At 45.6% G+C, this 26,380-nt stretch overlaps 1 protein-coding gene across 1 annotated transcript in view; it reads right to left on the bottom strand.

The window, feature by feature from the left end:
- The window catches only part of ZBBX (zinc finger B-box domain containing), a 216,478-nt gene that overhangs the window by 184,324 nt on the left and 5,774 nt on the right, over positions 1-26,380 (bottom strand). The window contains 2 exon segments of the mRNA XM_044291843.1: positions 2,358-2,471; positions 4,157-4,248. Of these exon segments, the coding sequence (XP_044147778.1) occupies positions 2,358-2,471; positions 4,157-4,218 (176 nt within the window). The 5' untranslated portion in view covers positions 4,219-4,248.

Here is a 26,380-nt window from a genome sequence, read left to right on the forward strand (position 1 = left end):
AGGCTAATGTGTATGAATACGCATTAAGGCTTTCCATGTAGTTAACCAGCGCACTGCACGCTGTGAATCTCATGGGCAGCACAGCAATACTGCTGTTGCCCAAAACATCCAATAGCTAAGCTCCTTACTCGCAGGTGAAGGGTTGGCAGCAAGTAAGGAGCTTGTTATAAGGGAGGGAGGCTACTCATTGGCCAATTTCGGCGCTCTGCTTCTCCATGCTGCTCCAGTGTCCCTGACTGTGTAGGCTAACTAGTGGCTGGCAGAGGAAAGATCAATGGAGACGGGAATGCAGCCCGTGAGGAGGCCAACTGATGTCTGGGCACAAGCTCATAAGGAGCTGTGGATGGAAGCAGAGCACTGATCTTTGCTCTGCACCGGGGTAATGGGATCACTTAGAGTGCAGCGTGGATGCATTCTTCTGACTGTGGAGCCAGCTGCCGACATCAGAGATGAGGAGGTGACTCCCACACAAGAGGTCATCATACCTCTCGGAGTCTTGAGACCGGAATGTAAAATACGATGCTAAGCTCTCCTGTGTTCTCCCTGTGTTAGGTGCTCAGCCAGAGCCTGCTGGTGCAGTGATCAGTGAGTCCAGAGGCTGAACATCTGAGTCAGAGGACTCACTGATCACAGCACCAGCAGGCTCCAGCTAAGGTGCTCAGCAAGAGCTTGTGGATTAACTGATCACTGCACCAGCACGTTCTGGCTGAGTGCAAGGGCCTGCTAGTGCAAGCTCTGGCTCAGTTGCTTAGCCAGGGCCTGCTGGTGCAGTGATCGGTGAGTCAGTGTATTTGCCTTAATATCAGTCTATATCATATTAAAGCAGTGCTTTGTGTATCCTGTATAGATCATCCCAGCAAAGATATTTCTGCGCTGCTCGGTCATCTCATGTGTGGGCACTGGATCTACACAGCAGATCCCCCATTGTGGGGATGATCATGGTGCCGATGGGCCAATGTAATACTGTAGATGCAGAGCACTGATAATTTGCCATTTTGGCTGCTTTATACTTTAAATATGATGGAGAAGACACGAGTTTTTAAACTGCACAAAAATTTTCAGAAATGTAAAATTGCCTAAATTTGCTATTTATGTATAGAAGACAATTCTAGAGTAGACTGGTAACGGTTTCCTGCATAAATAGCAGCCTCTTAATATTATTTAGACCTGTGTATTATATATATTGATTACTTCAACTTTCGTTCTCCCCTTCGGCTGAAAATACTCCTCAAAAACGGTAAGAGGAGTATTTTTACTCTTTCGGAAAAAATGTAGCGCGACCTCTGGTGCCATGGATGGCAGCAAATCTCTACCCACCATGTCTGAGAGCACTGCAAACATAGAGGAAAACTGCTAAAAAATGCTAGTCATATAATTGCCAGAAACTGTGCTATTCCTCATGTACACACGCCTTACTATTGATTAATGCAAGGTTTGCTGAAAGCTCAGTGTCGCTTTAAGGAGGACCAGGACCGCAAAACGCAATGCAAGCTGCAGGCAGCATGTCATACAACAGGAAGAGCTCGGCAGATTTATATATAGTTTTGTGGGAAAAGATTCAGTAAAACGACCATACCTGTTTCGCAGTCCGCAAATACCGGCCGTGTGCACCCCACACTTTCTTTGGGCCCATCCTCGTCGGCAAAACAGACAAGAATAAAACATGTTCTACAATTTGTGGGACGGCCGCACGTATGGGGACACCATAACGATGGCTTATGTGTGCTGCATGCATTTTTTGCAGCCCCATAGAGTCTGCGTGCACTCCACAAAAAATAAGAATATGAGGATCGGACATGGAATGAATGCTCCCTCTACATTTATATCTGTTGTTTCATTGGCCATGGAGGAGGCGTTATCTGCACATACACACAGATTACAAGTTTTACTGAATCTTTCCCCACAACTGTATATGGATCTGCCCAGCTCCTCCTGCTCTATAACCTTCTGCCTGCAGATTGTGCTGCATTTTGTGGTGACAAGTCCTCCTTATCTATTGTTGACCTACCCTTAGGATGGGTTATCAACCTCAGAAGTCCCAGCACCACCGGAGATCAGCTGTTTTTACAAGCTGCAGCACTTGGACCACACAGCGCCGTACACTGAGAAGTGGCTGCGCCTGGCTACTGACGCACTGCTCCCAGTAACGAATAGCGTACGCTACAAAGCCATAATAGTGCCCTTTTGGCCTCCGTTGGGTTGCTACGTGGTATTCTTGTAAAGGAAAGCACAGCAGACAGCGCTTTCCTATACATAGGGCCCCTGCATTGTGGCCAATGGCTATACATTGGATACGTCAGAGGTATCCATCATGGAATGTATAGATGGATGTATTAGCAGGCGCTTTCTTTACTCACCCCCTTTCTTCTTTCTCTCTACTCATACTTTGACGCAATTGATTCAGTTTCTGTTCCATTTCCTGGTTTTGCCTCTGAAGTTGCAGGCTTTCCATCCGGAGCTCTCTGATATTCCTAAACAAACACTGCAGATGAGACCAGCACAAGAATTCTGGCAACATTCAGGAAAATCCATGGTAGCCTGAAAAGTAACTCAACCTAAACATTTTACTTGCTTGGCCTTGAAGATCTTTAAAGGGGTAGTGCAAGAATGAGGGTTTTGGCAACCCTCCTTCTCCCGATTCTGCGGGACCTGAAAAGGGAAGCTTACTTACCTGCTTCCTGGGCCGGCTCCTGGCTCCTTCTTCTCCTGGCCTGCAACGCTCCTCTGGGCTCCAGCTATGTCAACATCCGGTTTGACATTGCAGCAGTCAATTGCAGGCCAGGGCAGTGTCAGGCTCCCCTTGTGACCATTTGTCAAGACGCAAGGAAAGCATGACACCACCGCGACCTGTGATTGGATGCAGCAGTGTCAAACCAGATGTTGACATCGCTGGAGCCCAGGGGAGCATTGCATGCCTGCAAGAGACGGAGCGGAGAGCTGGCACCGGGAAGAAGGTAAGTAAGCTTCCCCTTGCAGGTCCCACAGAATGGGACTCCCCATCCCCCTTCCCAATTCTTGCACAACCTCTTTAAGGCCTCATGACCGTATCTGTTCTGCGTTTCACAAATCATGGATCCAAAAAACAGGATCCCAGCCATGATTTTAACTCCTGTAGAAATGTCCTATCCTTGTCCGGAAAACGGACAAGAATAGGTCATGTTTTTTGCAGGGCTATGGAACAGACATACGGATGAAGATAGCACACGTTGTGCTGTCTGCATCTTTTGAAGCCCCACTGAAAATAATGGTCCGCATCCAATCCGCAAAAAATGTGGATCGGATGCGGACTAAAAATACAGTTGTGTGAATATGGCTTAAAGCTAATTTCCAGTGCAGGCACTGATGTCTGTGATGACTTGAACAGGCGGAAGCAGGCAGAGAAGTCAGGTTTTGGGAGCGAAAGCTCCTAGCCATTTGCCTAGATGTGTCCTTTAAAGGGGTTCTCCGGGAATTAAGAAAATGAAAATACGTAAATATTACTTTATTATAAATATATACCCAAATAGCTTTCATTAGTTATAATGGCTAGTTTGGGAGCAATCATTAGGGGACATAAAATGGCCACTGAACTATTAGTACACACAAAGCCTGACCTAATCACATAGGAAGATAAGTTACTTCACAACACTGATGTAGGGTATTTGGGAATATATTTATAATGAAGTAATATTTAAGTATTTTCATTTTCCTAATTCTCAAAGAACCCCTTTAAAGTAGAAATCTAAAGAAAATAGTCTTCAGATGTGTCCCCCTATACGATCACGTTGGTCAAGTCTGTGATCCTGGACCACTACTGATTTCCGCAATCCCTACAGAGTAATTATACCCCTTCCGATACTGATACAATAAGCTAAACAAAGGTCCATTGGAAGAAAAGATCCATTTAAATCAATGGCAGTTTGCTTACAATATGCAGAATAGGGTATGGCTATACAGCAACATGTGTCGTGTGACATCCTGTCTTATTTAATGTATTTCAATGGCATCGCGACATGCTGCAGCTGTGAAAATCACAAAAAATCCATCCAAGTAGGATTTTTTTTTTGCCACTGTCACGTCACAGTTGCAGCATGTCGTATTACGACTCCATTGAAATATATGAAATGTCGCCATGTTGCCACCAGCAGTGGCAGATCATCTGAGGCATTGTACTCACTTGGCTTTTAATCTGACGGAGTTCCCACTCTTTGCGGGAGGAACTAGGAAATCACTGCTCATGCTTGCTGCAGAAATGGCTCCTCTCAGCGCCTAAGGGGATAGAAGAATACCGGTTACTGATACACAGTGTTCAGGTATATTTCCCTGTGTGACTTGTGGTTAGATAGGACATACAAGTACCGCCTAATATCGAGGATGCTTTTTCTCTACCCATCAACCCTACTGACTGGATACACTGATATATCCGACACGTGGATATACTGAGGCAGTTCATACACTTGTACTGCATTCGATAGGCAATGCATAAAGGTTACCCGCAGGGAGTATTTACATACTACCGCCCAGATTTATGAAAGTGTCTGTACCTAGAAACTGTCTAAAAAGTGGCGCAACAGGAACGTGGGGTTTAACAGGAAGGGTTGGAAATTGGCGTGACCTAAGATGCAACATTTTGCCCCAAATTCTACTGTAAAATTCTGTATGAAAGTAAGTCAACCAACAGTATGGCATTAGACAAAAGTGTCTATCCCTGCAGCACAAGTCTACATCGACTATAGGCCTATGTGTACACAAAGGCTTCAGACAAGGTGGGGGGGATAGTGTATCAACATCTTCTGATGGCGATAGAAAGTCAACTCTAAGGGGGAGATTTATCAATCTGGTGTAAAGTAGAACTGGCTTAGTTGCCCACAGCAACCAATTCGATACCACACTGCAGCAGAAAATACCACCCCAGCAGAACTAAATATCACAGTGCAGCATAAAATACCGCCCCAGCAGAACTAAATATCACAGTGCAGCATAAAATACCGCCCCAGCAGAACTAAATATCACAGTGCAGCATAAAATACCGCCCCAGCAGAACTAAATATCACAGTGCAGCATAAAATACCGCCCCAGAAGAACCAAATACCACAGTGCAGCACAAAATACCGCCCCAGCAGAACCAAATACCACAGTGCAGCACAAAATACCACCCCAGCAGAACCAAATACCACAGTTCAGCACAAAATACCGCCCCAGCAGAACTATATCACAGTGCAGCACAAAATACTGCCCAAGCAGAACTAAATATCACAGTGCAGCATAAAATACCGCCCCAGCAGAACCAAATACCACAGTGCAGCACAAAATACCGCCCCAGCAGAACTATATCACAGTGCAGCACAAAATACTGCCCAAGCAGAACTAAATATCACAGTGCAGCACAAAATACCGCCCCAGCAGAACGAAATACTGACTGTTAGCCGCAAGGAAGGCTCAGATTGCCCCAGTGGGTGTCAGCCTACCAGAAAATTTCTCTGTAGGGTCTATGGCCAGTCCACCAACGTGTTTGTATATATAACGGTGTGCAGCCATTATGTTTTTTTGTAATTATGTTTGCTTCATGGATAGGCACCTGTTATTCTGAAGGTTCTAGTCTAAATTTTCTTGCAATATATTGAGGGTAGCACCTCTTTTTGAACACGCCTATCTGCCTGGGACTTCTGAGCAGAGTACGTTTGTAGCTGGTTCCCTACACTGCCCTGAATATTGTAGGCTTAAGTAAGTCCAAGAGAGGCAGTATATTTAGTGATAGGGACCCATTTGCGGAAGCCACCTTGACGCCTGGTAGATGGGCCCGACACGTATGAGCGCTAAGAGCTTCCATTACTCATTTATAGTCGGTATTGTACCACTTTTATCTAGAATGACCCCCATTTCTTAGCTCTATTGTTTGTATATATAACGGTGTGCAGCCATTTAGTTTTTTGTAATTATGTTTGCTTCATGGATATGCACCTGCGATTCTGAAGGTTTTAGTCTAAGATTTCTTGCAAAGACTGTTAATATACACAGGCTCACAATCTAATCTCCCAATGTCAGACACACACACTAGAGATCATAGGAAGCCAATAATATTAGTATCTTCTTAGTGCAATGTCAAGGATTGTAATGTTTCTCACTATTCGTACACTGTGTGCTTCGGCGATCATGCCTGCCCCACTGCACTTGCCCGCATTCCTCCACCAATGTGGGGTTTCGCTCTGGTAGATAGGGTAAGGGTATTTTCACACTAGCGTTTTTCTTTTCCGACAGAGTTCCGTCCTAGGGGCTCTATACTGGAAAAGAACTGATCAGTTTTATCCCCATGAATTCTGAATGGAGAGTAATCCATTCAGTAGGCATCAGGATGTCTTCTGTTCAGTCTTTTTGACTGCTCAGGGCGCAGATAATACCGCAGCATGCTACGGTTTTATCTCCGGCCCAAAAAACGGAACACTGTCCTGAATGCCCATAGGAATGTATTAGTGCTGGATCCGTCCTTCCGGTCTGCGCATCTCCCGTGTTAAAGATCTGGACCCGAACCTGCCGATTATAGACCAGACTTTGAGCTCGCTGAGCTGCCTCCATATGCTCTCTTACAAGGGGCAACACTGTTTCCATACGTTCCTGCATCTGGGTGACGTATTCGTTAATAATAGGAGAGAAGCTGATGTCTCCTGCCCATCGCTCCGATAGTAGTGATTAGCATATGGAGCAGGAGACTGTAACTGGGGCACAGCAGGTGAACGGAGCGGCGCCCAGGAATAATAGTAGGTGCAGGGAGATCCCTGAGCGCCGCTCTACATGTCCTGCTAACTTAACTAAGTCCAAACCCATAAAAAAGGTCGTCCTATCACTGGTGGCGCAGTGCGCCCGCCCCTCTCGCCTCATTGGTGGCAGCGGCACAGGGGGAGGGAGAGACTGCTTCCTTCTCCCCTCTGCTGCTGAGGGAACATGAGCGCGCTGACAATGCGGCTTCCACAGATGGGTACCTAACACTAATATACTGCCTCTCTTGGACTTACCTAAGCCTACAGTTTTCAGGGCAGTGTAGGAACCATCTACATAAGTACTCTGCTCAGAAGGCCCAGGTAGATGGGCATTGTTCAGTCTAAAAGAGGCGCTACCCTCAATTATTACTACAAAAAGATTTAGACTAGAACTTTCAGAATCACAGGTGCATATCCATAAGGCAAACATGATTGATAAAAAAGAAAATGGCTGCACACCATTATACATACAAACAATAGAGCTAAGAAATGGGGATCATTTTAAATAAAAGTGAGCCAGGCCCATAGTGGGTACATCCCGGGTGGGTTTCGACGTCATCTAAGGGTGTCATCTTAGGGATCTCTGCACGGACCGCTTTCCAGACATCATGGACGCTTTGGGATGTTCCTGCCGTCTGTATAGCCATCATGTGTTGTAACAGCAGCTGGTTTGTTTCTTGCTGCTGCCTGTTAGCCTCCCGTTGTTGCAGGTTGGTTTCTCGCTACTGCTGGTTAGCCTCCACAAGAGCCTTCATTATGGCCTCCATTTTGTCGAGGGTCACGGGTTGAAATTTATCAGGTTTAATGCAAGACATACAACTGTGCCCGGAGCAATAATGAAAAACAACAATACTTCGGCGATCATGCCTGCCCCACTGCACTTGCCCGCATTCCTCCACCAATGTGGGGTTTCGCTCTGCTAGATAGGGACCTCCAACCTGGCACTAAGCCTCAGATCCCAACACAGAGATCCTGCTGCTGAGCACAGCTGCCTATTTAAGGACAGCCAGGTGCTACCAAAAACCCGGACCGGCAATTAAAATCCAGTCCGGTATTTGACCCCACCTGGCTGCAAACCAGCCCAGCAGCACACACTGGGAGGAAAATAACTGTTTTACCAAACCATTCCCCTTACTGTGTCGCAATGGGTACATTGTTGTCGACAGTTAGAGGCTGAAAGACGTTTTCATGCACTGACGGGCAGCAGAATGATGAAATACATTGCAGGGAAGTTATCATGAGGGGAATATTTGAAGTCATTGGAGTCGTTGCAGTACTTTATCAAATGTCACATGATAAATCCATCTTATTCTTTAACTGAACACTTTTGTCTAGAGAAGCTCCTCCGGTTTTCCTACTCCACCCTACTACTGGTGAGATTGCGATTTTTTTCAAAAACTCTCAGTGACCCGCGTTACAAAACTGGAGTAGTGTAAAAATGCAAAAAGTTGCTAAATTTTTGTGCAAGTGCAAAAAGTCGCAAAAGCCCTATTTTGCAACTTTTTGATGCCAGAGTTCTGGAATGAATGAATGATAAGTCAGGGCAATTGTATATAAGAGATTTGCATAACTGCATTATACAATAATCAAAGGTAGTCTGTCAGCAGTTTTGACTTTGCTGAACTGCTCACAAGACTAGGCGAGGGCTGGGAAGAGCAGTACACACATTTCTTTTGTGGCATTTTTATTTTCAGGATTAGTCAATATGAGCTTTTATTCTGCCAGATTCTGCTCCAGCAAGTGCCCAGGAGGCGTAGCTTCATTGTGAAGTGCTCTCTGCATTCAGCTACTTCATAGCAACTCCCCTCTGAGTGACAGCTAGAGTGTTCTCCTGGTTTCCATCTGGGGCATTGGAGGTATATTGCTATGCCCCAATGTCAGATAGGTGTGAGACCTGAACCTGAAAAGTGCCGGAGGGCGCACCGCACACGGCCACCCTCCCATTCATTTCTATGGGACTGCCGATAATAGCTGGAGCACTGGCTCGGCTATTTCCATAAACCCCAAAGAAGTGAATAGAGCGGTGGCCGCTCCCATTAATTTCAATGGGACTTCTGCCGCTTGGTTATTTTCAGTACTCTCATAGGAATGAATGGAGAGCAGCTGCGCATGTCCAGTGCGCCCTTTGGCACTTTGTAGGCCCTATTCTAAGTATAGGTGTGGGCCCCAGAGGTGGGAAATGCATCTATCAGGCGTTGTTGGTATATCCTAGTTATATGCCCCCAATGCCCAAAACTAGCCAGCCCATGTAAACCCTTGAGGACCTTCTATCAGATGTGACCACGGCATCTGATCAGTCCGGAAGCAGAAGCCACGCGCTTCCACTCTGGTAACAGCGTTCCCCAGTTACATTGATCTAATAGACCGAAGCCTCAAGCAATACAGGCCACTAAGTGTATTAAAAATTAAGTGTTCAATGATGGCTATATAGCCATCCATGAACACAATGGGCAATCTAACAATTGCCAGTTATAGTCACCCAGGGTGACTTAAAAAAAGTAAAAAGCAAAGTTAAACGTTTTTATAAATATATATATATATATATATATATATATATATATATATATATACACACACACACACACACACATCATGGGCGAAAATCTTTTTACTACAAAATCAAGGTGACAACTTTATCTCAGTGTGATTTTGCAGTAAAAAGATGACAGAGAGGCAAGGAGCATTATCAGTCATGTTAATGCTCCGTGTCTCTGCTGTCCATAGCGGGGCTTGGCTCTCTCTCACGCAGCGGATTACCCGCACTGCATCCACTAGTGTGAAAGAGCCCTAAAGAGGTTGTACGTTTCGGTTGTCCAGAATTAGATAAAGTCCTTTTCATTCTCCTTTCTAATAGATCAAGGTCCTGACGAAAATCCTCTATTTGATGTCTGACCTGTATCAAAAACGTAAATTTTATATCCATTTAAACCTGGGTTAGTAAGTACGTTTTTCTCTGGTAAACCTACAGATACATAAAAGTACATGTAATAGCAATTCCTTCACAACAACCTCTGTCTAGGGCAGTGGGGTACAGAGAACAGAGTCTAATACAGTACTTAGTCTGACTGCCAAAAAAAAGCTTTAGGGAATTGGAATTTCTAAAATTGCCCTTTATATTCAGATGCCCCAGAACTAAAAATATTAACAAACCAGCATAATAAATTGAGGGCTGGCCCAACGCCAGACTAGATTCAATCTACAACCCAAAACAGCACTATGACTCTTAATTCATTAATCTCGCTTCATCATTGATCGCTGTATGAACAGAGGTGACTGCATTCAAAACTGATTTTCTTTCTGTCATAGATATATCTCAAACTGAGCCAAGGCAGGAGAAATAAAATGCCAGTAAATCATTTATGCATAAGGATCTCGCAGCTGCCGTGTCCTCACATGAAAGGTGAGCTGAAAATAGCTAGTATCATACAGTCTAATAAACCCCCAAGCGCAGCTCTGCAGAAGGATCCTTGTCCAGCCTTAAAGAGCTTGTAATTTCAAGTGCGTCTTCACACAATATAGAAAATAATACAACAGGACACCGCGTACGCAGTACCTAACCAGCATAATGACTGCTGTTGTATAGTAGTCTATACCAAGCACAAAGGAAATGCCATGTACAGTGCTTACATTGTCCTGTCGCACATCTATACATGAATGTAATGATACCTTCGTTATTTTCTTTAGACCTGCAGAAGCTGGAAAAACAACGTTTAAATTATATGCAAATGAGCACTCGCAAGTGCCCAGGGGCGGCGATCACTGTGTAGGAGCCCAGGCTGCTCTGCCTCGTTTCATTGTTACTCCTCCCCAGCGTCATCCTTCGGCCGAGATCCCACGCCTGCGCACTGCCTCGCCGGGGCATGCGCGCTGCGATGCCCACTGTCGGCATCGCTTCAACTAGTATGCATGCGCCGGCGAGGCAGTGCGCAGGCGCGAGATCTCGGCCGAAGGATGACGCAAGGGAATAGGAGGGCGGGCATAAGCAGAGGCTGGGGCGGAGTAACAATGAAATAAGGCACAGTGAACGCCGCCCCTGGGCACTTGCGAGTGCTAATTTGCATATGAATTAAACTTCGTTTTTCCAGCTTCTGCAAGTGTAAGGAAATAGGTACCATTACATTCATGTATAGGTGTGCGACAGGACAATGTAAGCACTGTATATGGCCATATGGAGGTGACAGACTCCCTTTAAAACATAGGTTTCATACACACGACTGTATAGTCGGTCCACGTCACATCCGCATTTTCTGCAGACCGCACGCAGACCCACTAATTTCTATAGGCCCGCAAAAAATGAGGACAGCACACGGACGTCCTCCATGTTGCTGTGCCGGACATTTTAGAACAGTGTGAGAAAAGTGTTGGCTGCACAGAGCCAGTATCCGTATCTTGCAGACCATAAAACCGATAAGGTCGTGGGCAGGAGACCATACACTTTTATCAGTTTAGCTGGAGGCAACAAAGTTTAGTACAGGATACCCTGAGAATCTATCAGCAAACTACAGACTACTGTTTACAAAGGGGATGCAGAGGGCAGACTGCCATAAAACAGTCTACAGCAGTGATGGCGAACCTTTTAAAGGCCGAGTGCCCAAACTGCAACCCAAAATCCACTTATTTATTGCAAAGTGCCAACAAAGAAATTTAACCTGAATACTATAGTCCAATATGGAATATCCTCTATGTACTTTATTATTTAGCTATAATAGCCTGCCTACATTCAGTGCGCTGCCTGTGCTGTTCATAGTGCGCCTGTGCTGAAAAGTCAGGAAAAGTCTAAGGCATATTGTACACTATTGACTTTTTCCAGAGTGCGGGTGCCCACAGAGAGGGCTCTGAGTGCCGCTTCTGGCACCCGTGCCATAGGTTCGCCATCACTGGTCTACAGCCTGCAAGGAAAACAAGACCTTTAAAATCTACCACTGCTGTCATAAAAATTAAAGGGGCTGTCCAGCTGTTACTATTAATGACCTACCCTCAGGATAGGTCATCAATATCTGATCGGCGGGGGTCTGACAACCAGCACCTGTGGAGCGGTGGCGTAGTGTAATTACAAGCACTTGCTCCATAACGCACTTGCTAAGTACTTGGAGCGGGTACTTGCACATCTGAGACAAAGTGCAGTGTAATAAAAGGGAAGCAGCACTCGCATGGAGAGACAGCTGATTAGGTGTCGGACCCCCACCGATCAGATATTGATGACCTATCCTGAAATAGGTCATCGATATTAACGGGTGGACAACCCCTTTAAGACTACGACCAACACTACTGGAAGCAATAAAACACACACAAAAGACATTTTCTGTTTATGCCGTCTGTTCTCACTTGCTTTTTTAGCTGTCGATCTTTTCAGGATGTTTGACAGCAAAATTAGTGCCGTCTGCAGCACTGACGACATTCATTGGAGACATGAAAAACCCCATTAATGTCAAGTCAGAGAGCATGATGGCGTCTATTATAAATTAAAGCCAAGACGCTACTGTAAACAGAGCCTTATATTATCATTTTTTTTGTAATTGCAAAACATTTAATGGCACAAAATAAATTATAATTAACACAAAACCGTTCATTATAAAAGTAGAACAATTAAAATAATGGAACATTTGTCTCCATCAAATAATGGAGCACCACCTGATGGCCGCACTGACTGTAATAGGATCTGGTTTCCATTAAAAATACTGCATTTTACCTGACAAGAAAACACAGCATTCCGTTCCAGTTTTTGACCGAATCTGCATCAAATGCTCCTGACGGACAATGTGGGTGAAACCTAACATGGACTTCTGTGCAGGTTATCATACCCCATCAGTCAGAGAATGGTTGCGCTCTGTCACATATGGGGGTCCTTTTTTCCCCCAGAAAAGTAATGAGAAGATCACTTGCCCATCAAGTCCTCTCCATGCCAAATTATGCCATTTTATTGTTGCCACGACCTGACATTTACCAGCGCCCAGTTCACAGCATGAGATTAGTTGGACACACACAAATATCGGTAAAGTCTCCATGTTACACTGTCCTCCTGTCCCTACTGGATGTAGCTGTCACGGAGGGAAGGGACTCCACCCGCACCTCTGTCCCTACCTACTTGCACGACCCATCCTATGTGACGGCGTACAACTTGGCGGCAGTCCCTAGCTTAAATACGTGCAGGGGCCTAAAAGCAAAGGAAAACCGTGAACAGAGTCAGGGAAGCAAAAGTCAAAAACCAGGAGGTCACGCAGTACACAGGGAAAAACACAATAGCAAGATCACAAACAAAGTGGAGGTCGGAAGCCAGGAGGTCATGTCAAATACAAATGGAGGTAGCGAGGTCGAGGTCAAAAACATGCAAGGTCTGAATATATAAAGAAAGCTGGTGAGGGTAACTAGACCAATCCCAGGCAACCTGTGACCAGAACAAGTGAGTCACGTGACATGGCCAGTGTCACGTGACCCAAGTCCAGCCCAAACCATTTGAGCGCCTATTACTCATGATCGGCGCTCAGTTCAAACATCAGCTAGGAGGACGCCGGCCGTGCTGAGGAGGCATGCGTGGCCGGGTCCTCCCCGCCCCCTGGTCTCCATGGAGACGAGGACACCGGCCACGTCTTCGCTCCTGCACAGAGGCGGGATTCCGGAGGCGCAGGAAGGAGGAAGCGCGTCACTGGCTCCCCGTTAGAGTAGCGTAAAACCTGAGGAGCGATTATCTAACAATACCAATAACACACTGCATGCTTCAATGTATCTTAAATGATAGCTAGTCACTACAGCAGCAGCCAAAGCTGCCAAAACTCCTGACTGTTGTTTGGGTCCACATCCAAGCCACATTTTTTGCGGCTCAGATGCAGACCCATTCACTTCAATGGGGCCACAAAAAATCCAGACAGCACTCCGTGCGCTGTCGGCATCCATTGTTCCATTCCGTGGCCCTGCAAAAAAAAAATAATAAAAAAGAACCCTTTCTATTCTTCTCCATTTTCCGGACAAGAATAGGCATTTCTAAAATGGGCGACCCGTTTTGCAAATTGCGGAACGCACACAGCAGACATCCGTGTTTTGCGCGAACATGTGCATGTAGCCTCAAAGACACTTGTGTTGTAGAGCGGCACCCAGATCAGTGAAAACAGGATTTTCAATTCTTGTGTGTGGTTACGTTCTAGGCATGGTGGTTTGTCCCCATTGACCATATTTATTATTTCTATATCTCCGGTTTTAAAGCAGTGCAGGCGTTTAAACCCCCACCACTCCTGAGAATAGGGCAGTTTCAGGGTCCAATCGCACGACTGTATCCGTTTCTTTGTACTAGACCTAAAAGGTACCAAAATGAACTTTCTCTGGATGAAACGGAGCAGCTGCATCAGCAGGAGAGAAGGTGCTCTTTGATATGGGGGCTCTGCTGTTCCTCTAGTCCTCCATTGTTTTCCTTTTTTAACTCAACAGGACTGGGGTGTAGGACCTCTGAATGATTAACTCTTTAGCTCTTGCCATGCTACGTAATGCGAAATACCAGAGACTGGAAGCACAAAATTGTACAGAGCAAAAGAACTATGATTGTGTCTCGATATATTACCTGTGTGCACTTCATAAGGCTACAGATTTGGAGCCAGGACCTCTATCATATTCTGCAGGTAGCAATCATCAGCGGGTCTCTTAGCCGGCGAGAGGCTGACCTGATCATCATACCTACCACCCACATAATAGAGGTCCTGACTCCAGCGCCGAATCTTACAGGCAATATCTAGAGACACAATCACAGGTTTCAGCCGAGGGAGGCATAAAGGCTTTCCCAGTCTTCTATGTTACATTGCAGGTGCAGAGGCTGCGATCGGACGCAGTCTCCAAACTTGCAGGAGCTGCTCCCATCTTTACTGATCCTAAATGCAGCCATCTGATGAGACATCATGTAAAACCAGTTAACCTTGCACTGGAGTGGTTTTAACTGTTTAATCACCCCCTTGTGTACAAGCGAGTGCATGCGGCCTGACAATTGTTGCTGCAAGACCTAAAATATATGATATTCAAAGTATGAATATGGCAGAAAACGATGATGCCTTATAGACAAGTTCTGCGTATGGAGGTGTAAAACAAACATCTCCGCCATAAACTGCAGACATATGTTTACTATGAATTCCAGGAGGCATTACCGAAAAATCTAAAGAATCCGTATCTCCCTTCTGGGGTGTAATAAATGCTGGTATCATAGGGAGTGCTTGTGTGGAGATGAAATGGGATGACCACTTCCTACTTTCGACATTGGCAGCAAGTCACATGGCTTGGTGGGTATATAACGTGTGCGATAGGCTGTCTTCTCACTGATCCGTCATTGCTGTTTTGGGTAAGAGCAACTTATCAGAGTTGCATAAAGGGATGATTATTGGCTTTTGGGCTAAGGGCGGCAGCATTTCTGCAACTGCGCAGTTTGTGAACTGTTCTCGTGCCGCTGTGGTGAAAGTGTATCCTGAGTGGACAAATTCCACCGCTGTGAATAAGCAATGTGGAAACTGAGGAGCACCACGTGCCATTGATATAAGAGGTGAATGTTGGCTACCAAGGTGTGGGAGGGTGGACTGACCAACAAGCTACAAAGGAGCAGCTCACCGCCAAAATGAACCAGGAGGCTACCAGATGTGTCTACAACAGTTCAGCGAACCCTACTGTATATGGAGCTCTGAATCAGACAGGCGGTCACTGCACCTCTGCGAATGAAGTTGTATCATCAGAAAAGGCTTCAATTTTCGCTGCATTATGAGAATTGGACCTCCACTGATTGGCTAAGTGTTGCCATCTTCGATAAGTCACATTTTCTGCTTCATCGAATGGATGGAGTGCCAGGAGAAAAACTTCAGAGAACAAACACCCTGCAACCATTCCCAGAAGAACACAAGCTGGTGGTAGCAGAGTTACGGTCTGGGGAATGGTTTTGTAGCATTCATCTCAGACCACTCATCCATGTGGGAGGAACTCTCAGATGATTTGGGTATGAATTCATCCTTTCAGATCATGTACACCCATACAAGCTGATTGCGGGGTGAATCGCATATTCCATCAAGACAATGCGACATGTCACACGGCTAGAAATGTCCAACATTGGTTTGAAGAGCATGGCTTCCAAGTACTACCCTGGCCCCCTAATTGAGCATCTGTTGGACCATCTCGATCACCATGTTTGCTTTATGGATCCTATCTCCAGAGTCCATCAGCTGTGGGATGCACTGCAGTAACCATGGCTCCAGATACCTGTGGGAACCTACCAGGACATTATTGAGTCACTCCTAGCCCGTCTAGCTGCTGTCCGTGCTGCACATAAGGGGGTTTCTATGGATACTAGCTGGTGTCATAACAATGTGATTGGACCCTTTAAAATCTGGATGATAGTTCCAACGTAGAGAACTGTACAGCAGGCATGGGGTAGTCAAATAGGGTCCCCAAATAGGGTTAAGATGAAAATTATTGTCAGATGTTCCCCAATGGTAAAAAGATTGGGAAATACAGTAAACCTCTATACAATCAGAGACACAGGAAAATGTCCTAACTGGACCAATAGTACTTCCCAAGTGGAAGCCATACAAAAAGGATGCCTGGAGGCTAATGCATTTCAGACAATGAGGGTTTATGTAATTCTCCAAATGTTAGCATTCTAGTACGATATGCAGCTTCAGCTTATTATCTGAAGATGATTTTACATTGCAAGAGCTAGTTCACATGGTGGATTCTGCAAAGGCTAAATCCTCCCTGGTTTCTCCCGTCGTCTTTCAGTTTGAATGTCAGGGACCCGCTCGAGGTTTAGCTCCTGTTGGTTATAGCGGCGTCCATCTTGGCCACATGAAGCCACATGAAGTGCAGTGTGGCCTCTCATTGAAAACAAATGGGAGGCAGATTCAGCACTTCTGTTGGCAGCTTTTTGGTGCGCCATCTGCGCTGGTAATAATAAACTTGCGTGAATGGGGCCTAAGGAGTGCTGATCTTTTCCATCTTTACTCTGTGTACACCACAAATGACCTGAGAGATACAGCTAATAACAATGCCATTGTAAACTGTTCTACAAAACAGATTCCAAATGCCAATGTATTTGTTGCTAAAGGAAGTATACATAATTCATGAACGTCAAATGCAATCAGTTTTTTAAGATCTTGGCACCAGCCTGATTTCTGAAGGTCACTGGTCTTGAAGAGTTGCTTAAAAGTCAGAATTTGTACCAAGATGACTTTACGTTTTAAAATCATATATAGGAAATGAACAAAGAATTTATGTCTAAGTAAGCATAAAGTCAAATTGGGTTAGGTGGTCTATCCTCAAGATAAGATTGGGTAGGTCTGACACCCTGCTCTGGCATTGGAAGTCAGAGCCAGAACTACCCAGCTCCATTCATTGTGTAGTGGACAGGACTGAAGTGAAGATGAGCAGCACTGGAGTTACAAGCACCATCTGAAACAGCTGAATGTGGGGGGTGAGGTGTCGGACCCCCACCGATCTGATACTGATGGGCTTATCAATACCAGTTTAAGCTATCTAGAGCCTCCTTACCCTATTATTTAAAGTGTTTGTCCTCCTTTTTTCCTTTGGATAGGTCATTAGCATCTCATCGACAGGGGTCCAACACCTGCCCCCCCCCCCCCCCCCCATCAGCTGTTTGAGAGCACAGCTGATCAGCAGGGGTACTAGGTGTCGGAACCCCACAAATCAGATGGCTAATGACCTATCCAAAGGATAGATCATCAATAAGAAAATGGTGAACAACCCCTTTACCAGTCCGAAACTAAAATTTCACTGAACATGCAAAATATGCAGTGAATATACCTGGTGCCCTAATTATAAATCACGTTGTCTCTGGTGAGTTCTGGTCCCTCAAATCGTTCCTTCTTAAATGGCGCTTGTCCGTCCCATCTGCGTCTTCTCCTGCAGGCGTCAGCACTGGTTCATTCCAGGACATTGGGGAAGCCTTATACTTGTTGAGAGCATCTCCAAAGGAAAAGACGCCATTTTGTGAAGGAGTCAGGGACCACGACTTTGCAACAAAGGTACCGGTGTTCCAAAAAAAGAGTTCCTGCTATGTTAACTATGCATAGTCAGATTTTTGTCTTGGACTGGAGGTTGCTTTAAGGCTCACAAAACCTCTTTAAAGGGTATTAGAAAAACCTTTCAACTTATGTAGATGCTGTAAAAACAACTCTGTTCACACAGATCTCATGGGTTCTGTTTCTATAGGATCTGCGAAGTGTATGATAATTTCCATTAACTTATAATAGGTCCTCAGATTTATTTTTTTCTCACCAGAAAGGATGGTCCAGAATCATAGCCAATTGACTGATAAGTACCATGCGGCACCTCCTGAGGCTCCTGCATTAATAAGGTGTTTTGGATGTGGTCGTGTGTCTCTTGGCCAACCAGCTATTATGTACATTCGGCGTGCAATTGGTGTAGGATTCCCCAAACCATAGTTTTGAGGGTTATTCAGTGGGTACAGATATGCTTTACCTTCTACAGTCCCCTCAATCAACTTGTAAAAAAGAAGGGCTCCTTAACATTTATGATTGTCTATTTACACAAGTGTGTGTACCTTCTGCTCCATAGTCCATACTGTACAGAATGGGAACAGGGGGAAAAGACAAACCTAACCTTTGGGAGATCAGAAACAATTATTTAATCATTTCTGACATATGTAAAATGTACTAATAGCACTGGACTGGATTAGAAACTTCCATTTGTTTAATGGCCAACCAAACAGTTCACTGGGAAGCCAGTAAAACAGCCAATTATTCTACTCTAAGGCAGTTAGGAGGCATTCTTACTTTGTAGGGTGCCACATAGGGCATTTTCTACTAAGGGGGTATTATTACTTTGGGAGACTCTGGGGGACATTAATACATTAAAGGGTGTTCACATTGTTTCTTCCTAGGGGGTATCAGCAAAATGGGCTGATGTAGGGGTAGGTAGGGTTGGACGATATCAAAAATATTCAGACGATAACGATATTAAAAAAGTTATCGCGATAACGATATATATCGCGATAAATGCCCGTTTAAAAGAAAAAAAAACACAAGGAGACGTTATACTGTATGGGGGCAGCCACAGGGAGACGTTACACTGTATGGGGGCAGCCACAGGGAGACGTTACACTGTATGGGGGGCCACAAGGAGGCGTTACACTGTATGGGGGCAGCCACAAGGAGACGTTACACTGTATGGGGGGCCACAAGGAGGCGTTACACTGTATGGGGGCAGCCACAAGGAGGCGTTACACTGTATGGGGGCAGCCACAAGGAGGCGTTACACTGTATGGGGGCAGCCACAAGGAGGCGTTACACTGTATGGGGGCAGCCACAAGGAGACGTTACACTGTATGGGGGCAGCCACAAGGAGACGTTACACTGTATGGGGGCAGCCACAAGGAGACGTTATACTGTATGGGGGGCCACAAGGAGGCGTTACACTGTATGGGGGCAGCCACAGGGAGACGTTATACTGTATGGGGGCAGCCACAGGGAGACGTTATACTGTATGGGGGCAGCCACAGGGAGGCGTTACACTGTATGGGGGGCCACAAGGAGGCGTTACACTGTATGGGGGGCCACAAGGAGGCGTTACACTGTATGGGGGGCCACAAGGAGGCGTTACACTGTATGGGGGGCCACAAGGAGGCGTTACACTGTATGGGGGGCCACAAGGAGGCGTTACACTGTATGGGGGGCCACAAGGAGGCGTTACACTGTATGGGGGGCCACAAGGAGGCGTTACACTGTATGGGGGGCCACAAGGAGGCGTTACACTGTATGGGGGGCCACAAGGAGGCGTTACACTGTATGGGGGGCCACAAGGAGGCGTTACACTGTATGGGGGGCCACAAGGAGGCGTTACACTGTATAAGGGGGCCACAAGGAGCGTTATAATAAGGTCTTATGGGAGCGAGGAGGAGGGAGAGTCGGGGCGGCCGCTGCAGGAAGTAGTAGGTTTATAATTTCGTCATCAGACAGAGCACACACTAGTGAGACAGCCGCAGAAAAAGTCTCTCCAGAGACACCAGTACTCACACAGGGGATCGCCAGTTCGCCACACACAGAGCCGGCACTGGTGGATGACGACGTCAGATGGTGGGTGGAGATTTGACTAAGGGAGGCGGAGCAAGAAGGAGGCAGGCCAGGAGCGAGAGGAAGTAATGTTACCCAGCGCTATGCAAGGTGCAGGGGCGGGCGGACGCACGTTTAGAAGAGGTCAGCGCACAATGTGCGCTGACCGCTTTGATGACGTCACAAAATACCGCGGTATTTAGGAAACGTCGATATCGCCATATCGCCGTTTTTTTAATACCGCGGTATATCGTAATACCGGTATATCGCCCAACCCTAGGGGTAGGTAGGGAGGATTCTGGAAAAGTGAGGAGCAAAATATTTTTCTGTTTCAAACTCTGCAGAGACAAGTAGTGAATGGAAGAAGTCATCATGGTGGTCTGGTCAGGGTGGAAAAAATGGGAAAAGTGAATGACTCCAATCAAAGAACACATGCGTTAATTGTATGTGAATTGATTTGTACTGCACTTTATTCACTTATACAGTATGCTTGCGTAACACAAATATCTATCCCTGTATGAGGTAATATGTATAGTGTATTTTTTTCAGTAACAGTATGGTGGTAATATCCAGTCACTATCTGGTGGTAGTTGTACAGTGGTACTATTTGTCTTTGCACAGTGTTTTGTTCAGTAGCCGTATGGTAATACTATCCAGTAGTTATTTAATGGTGTTGTTAGTGGTCATGTTGTGATGTTACATTGGTGGGGGTACACTCCAGCTACAGATGTTTTTTTATCCCAACCCCCCTCCCTCCCTGCTGTGCTGAACCCCTAGCTATGTCTCAGTGTATACGTAGTCTGACTGTGGGGCTGGGGGTCTTAATTACAACTTAGTGCTACCACAATATAAAGCTGAGGCTGCACAACAATTTTGGCTGCAACACCTGTCGTGCCACCAAGAATCGCTGTGCAGCCACTGAACCAAATAGGGGTCGCAGTGCAACTCGCAAGCTACTGAGAAGGCAATCCAAAAATTGCAAAATATCCAGCAGTGTCAGATTTCTTGCAATTCTGGTGTCATGGCACCTTGTGAGTCACACTGAGACATCATTCAGCTCAATGACTGTACTGCTACATAGTGATCTTAGGTTGTGCAACAGGTATGCAGTCAAGATCGCTGCGCAGCCCCAGCCTACCCACACAGTAGGTAATGCTATAATAGTGCCTGGACTAATGAGTCCGCGGACAAGCTTATGCATTCTCTATATAGCGCTGGCCATGTGTGGTCCACAAATTGCGGAATGCACACGGACGGGAACCGTGTTTTGCGGATCCGCAATTTGCGGACCGCAAAACACTAACGGTCGTGTGAATGCACCCTTTAGCCCCAGACACTGCAATGAATCCAGGACCATATTACTAATACCCAGTCACCATCTGTCATATATTCCCGAGGTACTGAATAGTCCTTGAGCCGCATGGGGGAAATTGTAGTGGTAATTGGTTCTGCTGGGGCAGTATTTTATGCTGCACTGCGGTATTTGGTTCTGCTGGGGCAGTATTTTATGCTTCACTGTGGTATTTGGTTCTGCTGGGGCAGTATTTTATGCTGCACTGCAGTATTTGGTTCTACTGGGGCAGTATTTTATGTTGCACTGCAGTATTTGGTTCTTCTGGGGCAGTATATTATGCTGCAATGCTACACTGCTGGGGCTCCAATCAGAAGCTGCCACTGCCACCAATGAGGAGGAGGGGACCCTGTGGCCACTGCCACCAATGATTTTAATACTGGGGGGTTGGAGGGACGGGGCGCACTGCGCCACCAATGTTTTTAATACTGGGGAGGGGGAAGGGGGAGGGCGCACTGCGCCACCAATGTTTTTAATACTGGGGAGGGGGAAGGCGCACTGTGCCACCAATGTTTTTAATACTGAGGGGGGGGCGAACTGCGCCACCAATGATAATTAACGTTTAATAAAAATACAGCCAGTGGCAGAAACACATTGCCGGCACCCGACTTCTAACAGGGAGCCGCAATCAGCGGCAGTTAATCCCTCAGGTGTGGCACCTGAGGAGTTAATTGCCGCGGATCGCAGTGCCCTGTCAGAGGTCGGGTGCCAGCAATGTGTTTCTGCCACTGGCTGTATTTGTAATGTATTAAACGTTAGTTATCATTGGTGGCGCAGTGCGTCCTCCCCTCCTCTTCCTTCCCATTGGTGGCAGAAGCACAGGGGGGAGGGAGAGACTGCTTCCTTCTCCCCGTGCGGCTGAGGGAACATGGCCGCGCTGAGAGAAGTGCAATCCATGTTCTCTGATACAGGGTTGTGCAGTAGCACAGACTAGTATCGATAAAAGGAAAATCCCAGTATCGTATCGATAGCGGGACAAAAGTATCGATTGGGTATCGAAAATTCAATACCCGAAACAACCCTAGTGCTGAGGCCAGTATTTTATGCTACACTGCGGTATTTGGTTCTGCTGGGGTAGTATTTTATGCTACACTGCGGTATTTGGTTCTTCTGGGGCAGTATTTTATGCTGCACTAAGGTATTTGGTTCTTTTGGGGCAGTACTTTATGCTGCAATGTGGTATTCGGTCCTGCTAGGATCAGTATTTTATGCTGCACTGCGGTATTTGGTTCTGCTGGGGCAGTATTTTATGCTGCACTGTGGTATTTGAATCTGCTGGAGCAGTATTTTATGCTGTGCTACGGTATTTGGTTCTGCTGGGGCAGTATTTTGCTCTGCGCTAAGCTATTGCTGGCCATACCTACGTGTGTTGCTCTGCCTTCTGTGAATTTGGAGACACCTACAACATGGAGCACTTTTTAGGTTTTTTCCAGGGCCACTTTAAGTTCCCAGTCCGCCGCTGCATCTTATGTACATCCATCAACAGAAGTAAGAAAGTGGCCAACCACTTTAATGATACATATTGTATGGCCTCATGCACACAGCTGATGTTTTGGTCCGCGGGCTCGGATGCGGACCCATTCACTTCAATGGGGCTGCAAAAGATACGGACAACACTTCATGTGCTGTCCGCATCAGTTGTTCTGTTCCGTGGCCCCGCTAAAAAAATATAACATGTCCTATTCTTGTCCGTGCTTTGCAGACAAGAATAGGCATTTATATTAAAGGCTGTCCGTGCCGTTCCACAAATTGCTGAACGCGCACGGACGCCATCCGTGTTTTGTGGATCCGCGATTTGCGGACCGCAAAACACAGCACGGTAGTGTGCGTGAGGCCGAAAGAAGAGGTGGGGAACTTTTTTTGCTGCCGAGGGCCATTTGGAAATTTGTAAGATCGTTCAGGGGCCATACAAAATTATCAACTTAAAAATGTGACTGCTAAATTTGGTCAAACATATAACTGACTTAGGGGTAAGTTACAGAAATTGTGCTTCAATAAAAAAAAATTAAAAATTGTTGTATTTTTACAGCACAAAATGGTGCCTGCACTAATATATATATACTGGTCCTTCTAAAAAAAAATAGCATATTGTGATAAAGTTCATTATTTTCTGTAATGTACTGATAAACATTAGACTTTCATATATTTTAGATTCATTACACACCAACTGAAGTAGTTCAAGCCTTTTATTGTTTTAATATTGATGATTTTGGCATACAGCTCATGAAAACCCCAAATTCCTATCTAAAAAAATTTGCATATCATGAAAAGGTTCTCTAAACGAGCTATTAACCTAATCATATGAATCAACTAATTAACTCTAAACACCTGCAAAATATTCCTGAGGCTTTTAAAAACTCCCAGCCTGGTTCATTACTCAAAACCGCAATCATGGGTAAGACTGCCGACCTGACTGCTGTCCGGAAGGCCATCATTGACACCCTCAAGCAAGAGGGTAAGACACAGAAAGAAATTTCTGAACGAATAGGCTGTTCCCAGAGTGCTGTATCAAGGCACCTCAGTGGGAAGTCTGTGGGAAGGAAAAAGTGTGGCAGAAAACGCTGCACAACGAGAAGAGGTGACCGGACCCTGAGGAAGATTGTGGAGAAGGACCGATTCCAGACCTTGGGGGACCTGCGGAAGCAGTGGACTGAGTCTGGAGTAGAAACATCCAGAGGCACCGTGTACAGGCGTGTGCAGGAAATGGGCTACAAGTGCCGCATTCCCCAGGTCAAGCCACTTTTGAACCAGAAACAGCGGCAGAAGCGCCTGACCTGGGCTACAGAGAAGCAGCACTGGACTGTTGCTCAGTGGTCCAAAGTACTTTTTTCGGATGGAAGCAAATTTTGCATGTCATTCGGAAATCAAGGTGCCAGAGTCTGGAGGAAGACTGGGGAGAGGGAAATGCCAAAATGCCTGAAGTCCAGTGTCAAGTACCCACAGTCAGTGATGGTCTGGGGTGCCATGTCAGCTGCTGGTGTTGGTCCACTGTGTTTTATCAAGGGCAGGGTCAATGCAGCTAGCTATCAGGAGATTTTGGAGCACTTCATGCTTCCATCTGCTGAAAAGCTTTATGGAGATGAAGATTTCATTTTTCAGCACGACCTGGCACCTGCTCACAGTGCCAAAACCACTGGTAAATGGTTTACTGACCATGGTATTACAGTGCTCAATTGGCCTGCCAACTCTCCTGACCTGTACCCCATAGAGAATCTGTGGGATATTGGGAAGAGAAAGTTGAGAGACGCAAGACCCAACACTCTGGATGAGCTTAAGGGTCCATTCACACGTCCTGTTTTTTTTCATCCTGAAAAACGGTCCGTTTTTTGCGGATCCGTTGTTCCTGAAAATGTTTCCGTATGTCATCCGTATGTCATCCGTTTTTTGCGGATCCGCAAAAAACGGAAACATGTATACATTTCAATAATCAAATAAAGTTGTTTGGATTTCTTTGAAAAAAAAAAAAAAAAAAAAAAAAAAAAAAAAAATTGTTATGTGTTTCCAGGAACGGAATCCGCAAAAAACGGATGACATACGGAATGACATCCGAATGTCATCCGTTTTTTGCGGATCCATTGACTTTGTATTGTACCAGGATCCGATTTTTCAGGACAAGAATAGGACATGTTTTATATTTAAACGGACATGCGGAACGGAACAACGGAAACGGACAGCACACATTGTGCTGTCCGATTTTTTCCAGGACCCATTGAAAATGAATGGGTCCAGATCTGGTCCTGATCTGTTCCTGAAAAAACGGAACAGATCAGGAAAGAAAAAACGGACGTGTGAATGGACCCTAAGGCCGCTATCGAAGCATCCTGGGCCTCCATAACACCTCAGCAGTGCCACAGGCTGATTGCCTCCATGCCACGCCGCATTGAAGCAGTCATTTCTGCAAAAGGATTCCCGACCAAGTATTGAGTGCATAACTGAACATAATTATTTGAAGGTTGACTTTTTTGGTATTAAAAACACTATTCTTTTATTGGTCGGATGAAATATGCAAATTTTTTTAGATAGGAAATTTGGGTTTTCATGAGCTGTATGCCAAAATCATCAATATTAAAACAATAAAAGGCTTGAACTACTTCAGTTGGTGTGTAATGAATCTAAAATATATGAAAGTCTAATGTTTATCAGTACATTACAGAAAATAATGAACTTTATCACAATATGCTAATTTTTTGAGAAGGACCTGTATATATATATATATATATATATATATATATATATATATATATATACACACACAGTACAGACCAAAAGTTTGGACACACCTTCTCATTCAAAGAGTTTTCTTTCTTTTCAGGACTATGAAAATTGTAGATTCACACTGAAGGCATCAAAACTATGAATTAACACATGTGGAATTATGTATATAACAAAAAAGTGTGAAACAACTGAAAATATGTCATATTCTAGGTTTTTCAAAGTAGCCACCGTTTGCTTTGATTACTGCTTTGCACACTCTTGGCATTCTCTTGATGAGCTTTAAGAGGTAGTCACGTGAAATGGTCTTCCAACAGTCTTGAAGGAGTTCTGTCATGGTCTTACCTCCTTGCTGTTCCCTTCGTTTGACATGTGCTGGCGGCCATCTTGGTTTCTGGGTTTTCTTGTAGTCTCCCACCCTGCGGCTCCTCCTTCCCACTGGGAGGAGCTGGATGCCTAGCTCATATATATAGGAGGTCTGTGGCTTCAGTTCCTTGCTTGGTCCTCCTGTGTTCACATGCTTCCAAGACTGCTGCTGCTTCTGGTTCCTGATCCTGGCCTCGTCTGACTACCCCGTTGGTTCCTGATTCCGGCTTCGTCTGACTACCCCCGTTGGTTCCTGATTCCGGCTTCGTCTGACTACCCCGTTGGTTCCTGTTCCTGGCTTCGTCTGACTACCCTTCTGGTTCCTGACCTCTATCTCCGCAAGACCCTGCTTCGGTTTAGCCATCCGTTCGGACTTTGCTACGGCTTGCTCTTCAATAAAACCTTCTTATTTTCCACTTATCTCTTGTTGTACGTCTGGTTCATGGTTCCATGACAAGTTCCCAGAGATGCTTAGCACTTGTTGGCCCTTTTGCCTTTACTCTGCACCCCAGCTCACCCCAAACCATCTCGATTGGGTTCAGGTCGGGTGACTGTGAAGGCCAGGTCATCTGGCACAGCACCCCATCACTCTCCTTCATGGTCAAATAGCCCTTACACCGCCTGGAGGTGTGTTTGGGGTCATTGTCCTGTTGAAAAATAAATGATGGTCCAAC

The sequence above is a fragment of the Bufo gargarizans genome, chromosome 4, assembly GCF_014858855.1.
Source record: "Bufo gargarizans isolate SCDJY-AF-19 chromosome 4, ASM1485885v1, whole genome shotgun sequence".
Taxonomy (NCBI): domain Eukaryota; kingdom Metazoa; phylum Chordata; class Amphibia; order Anura; family Bufonidae; genus Bufo; species Bufo gargarizans.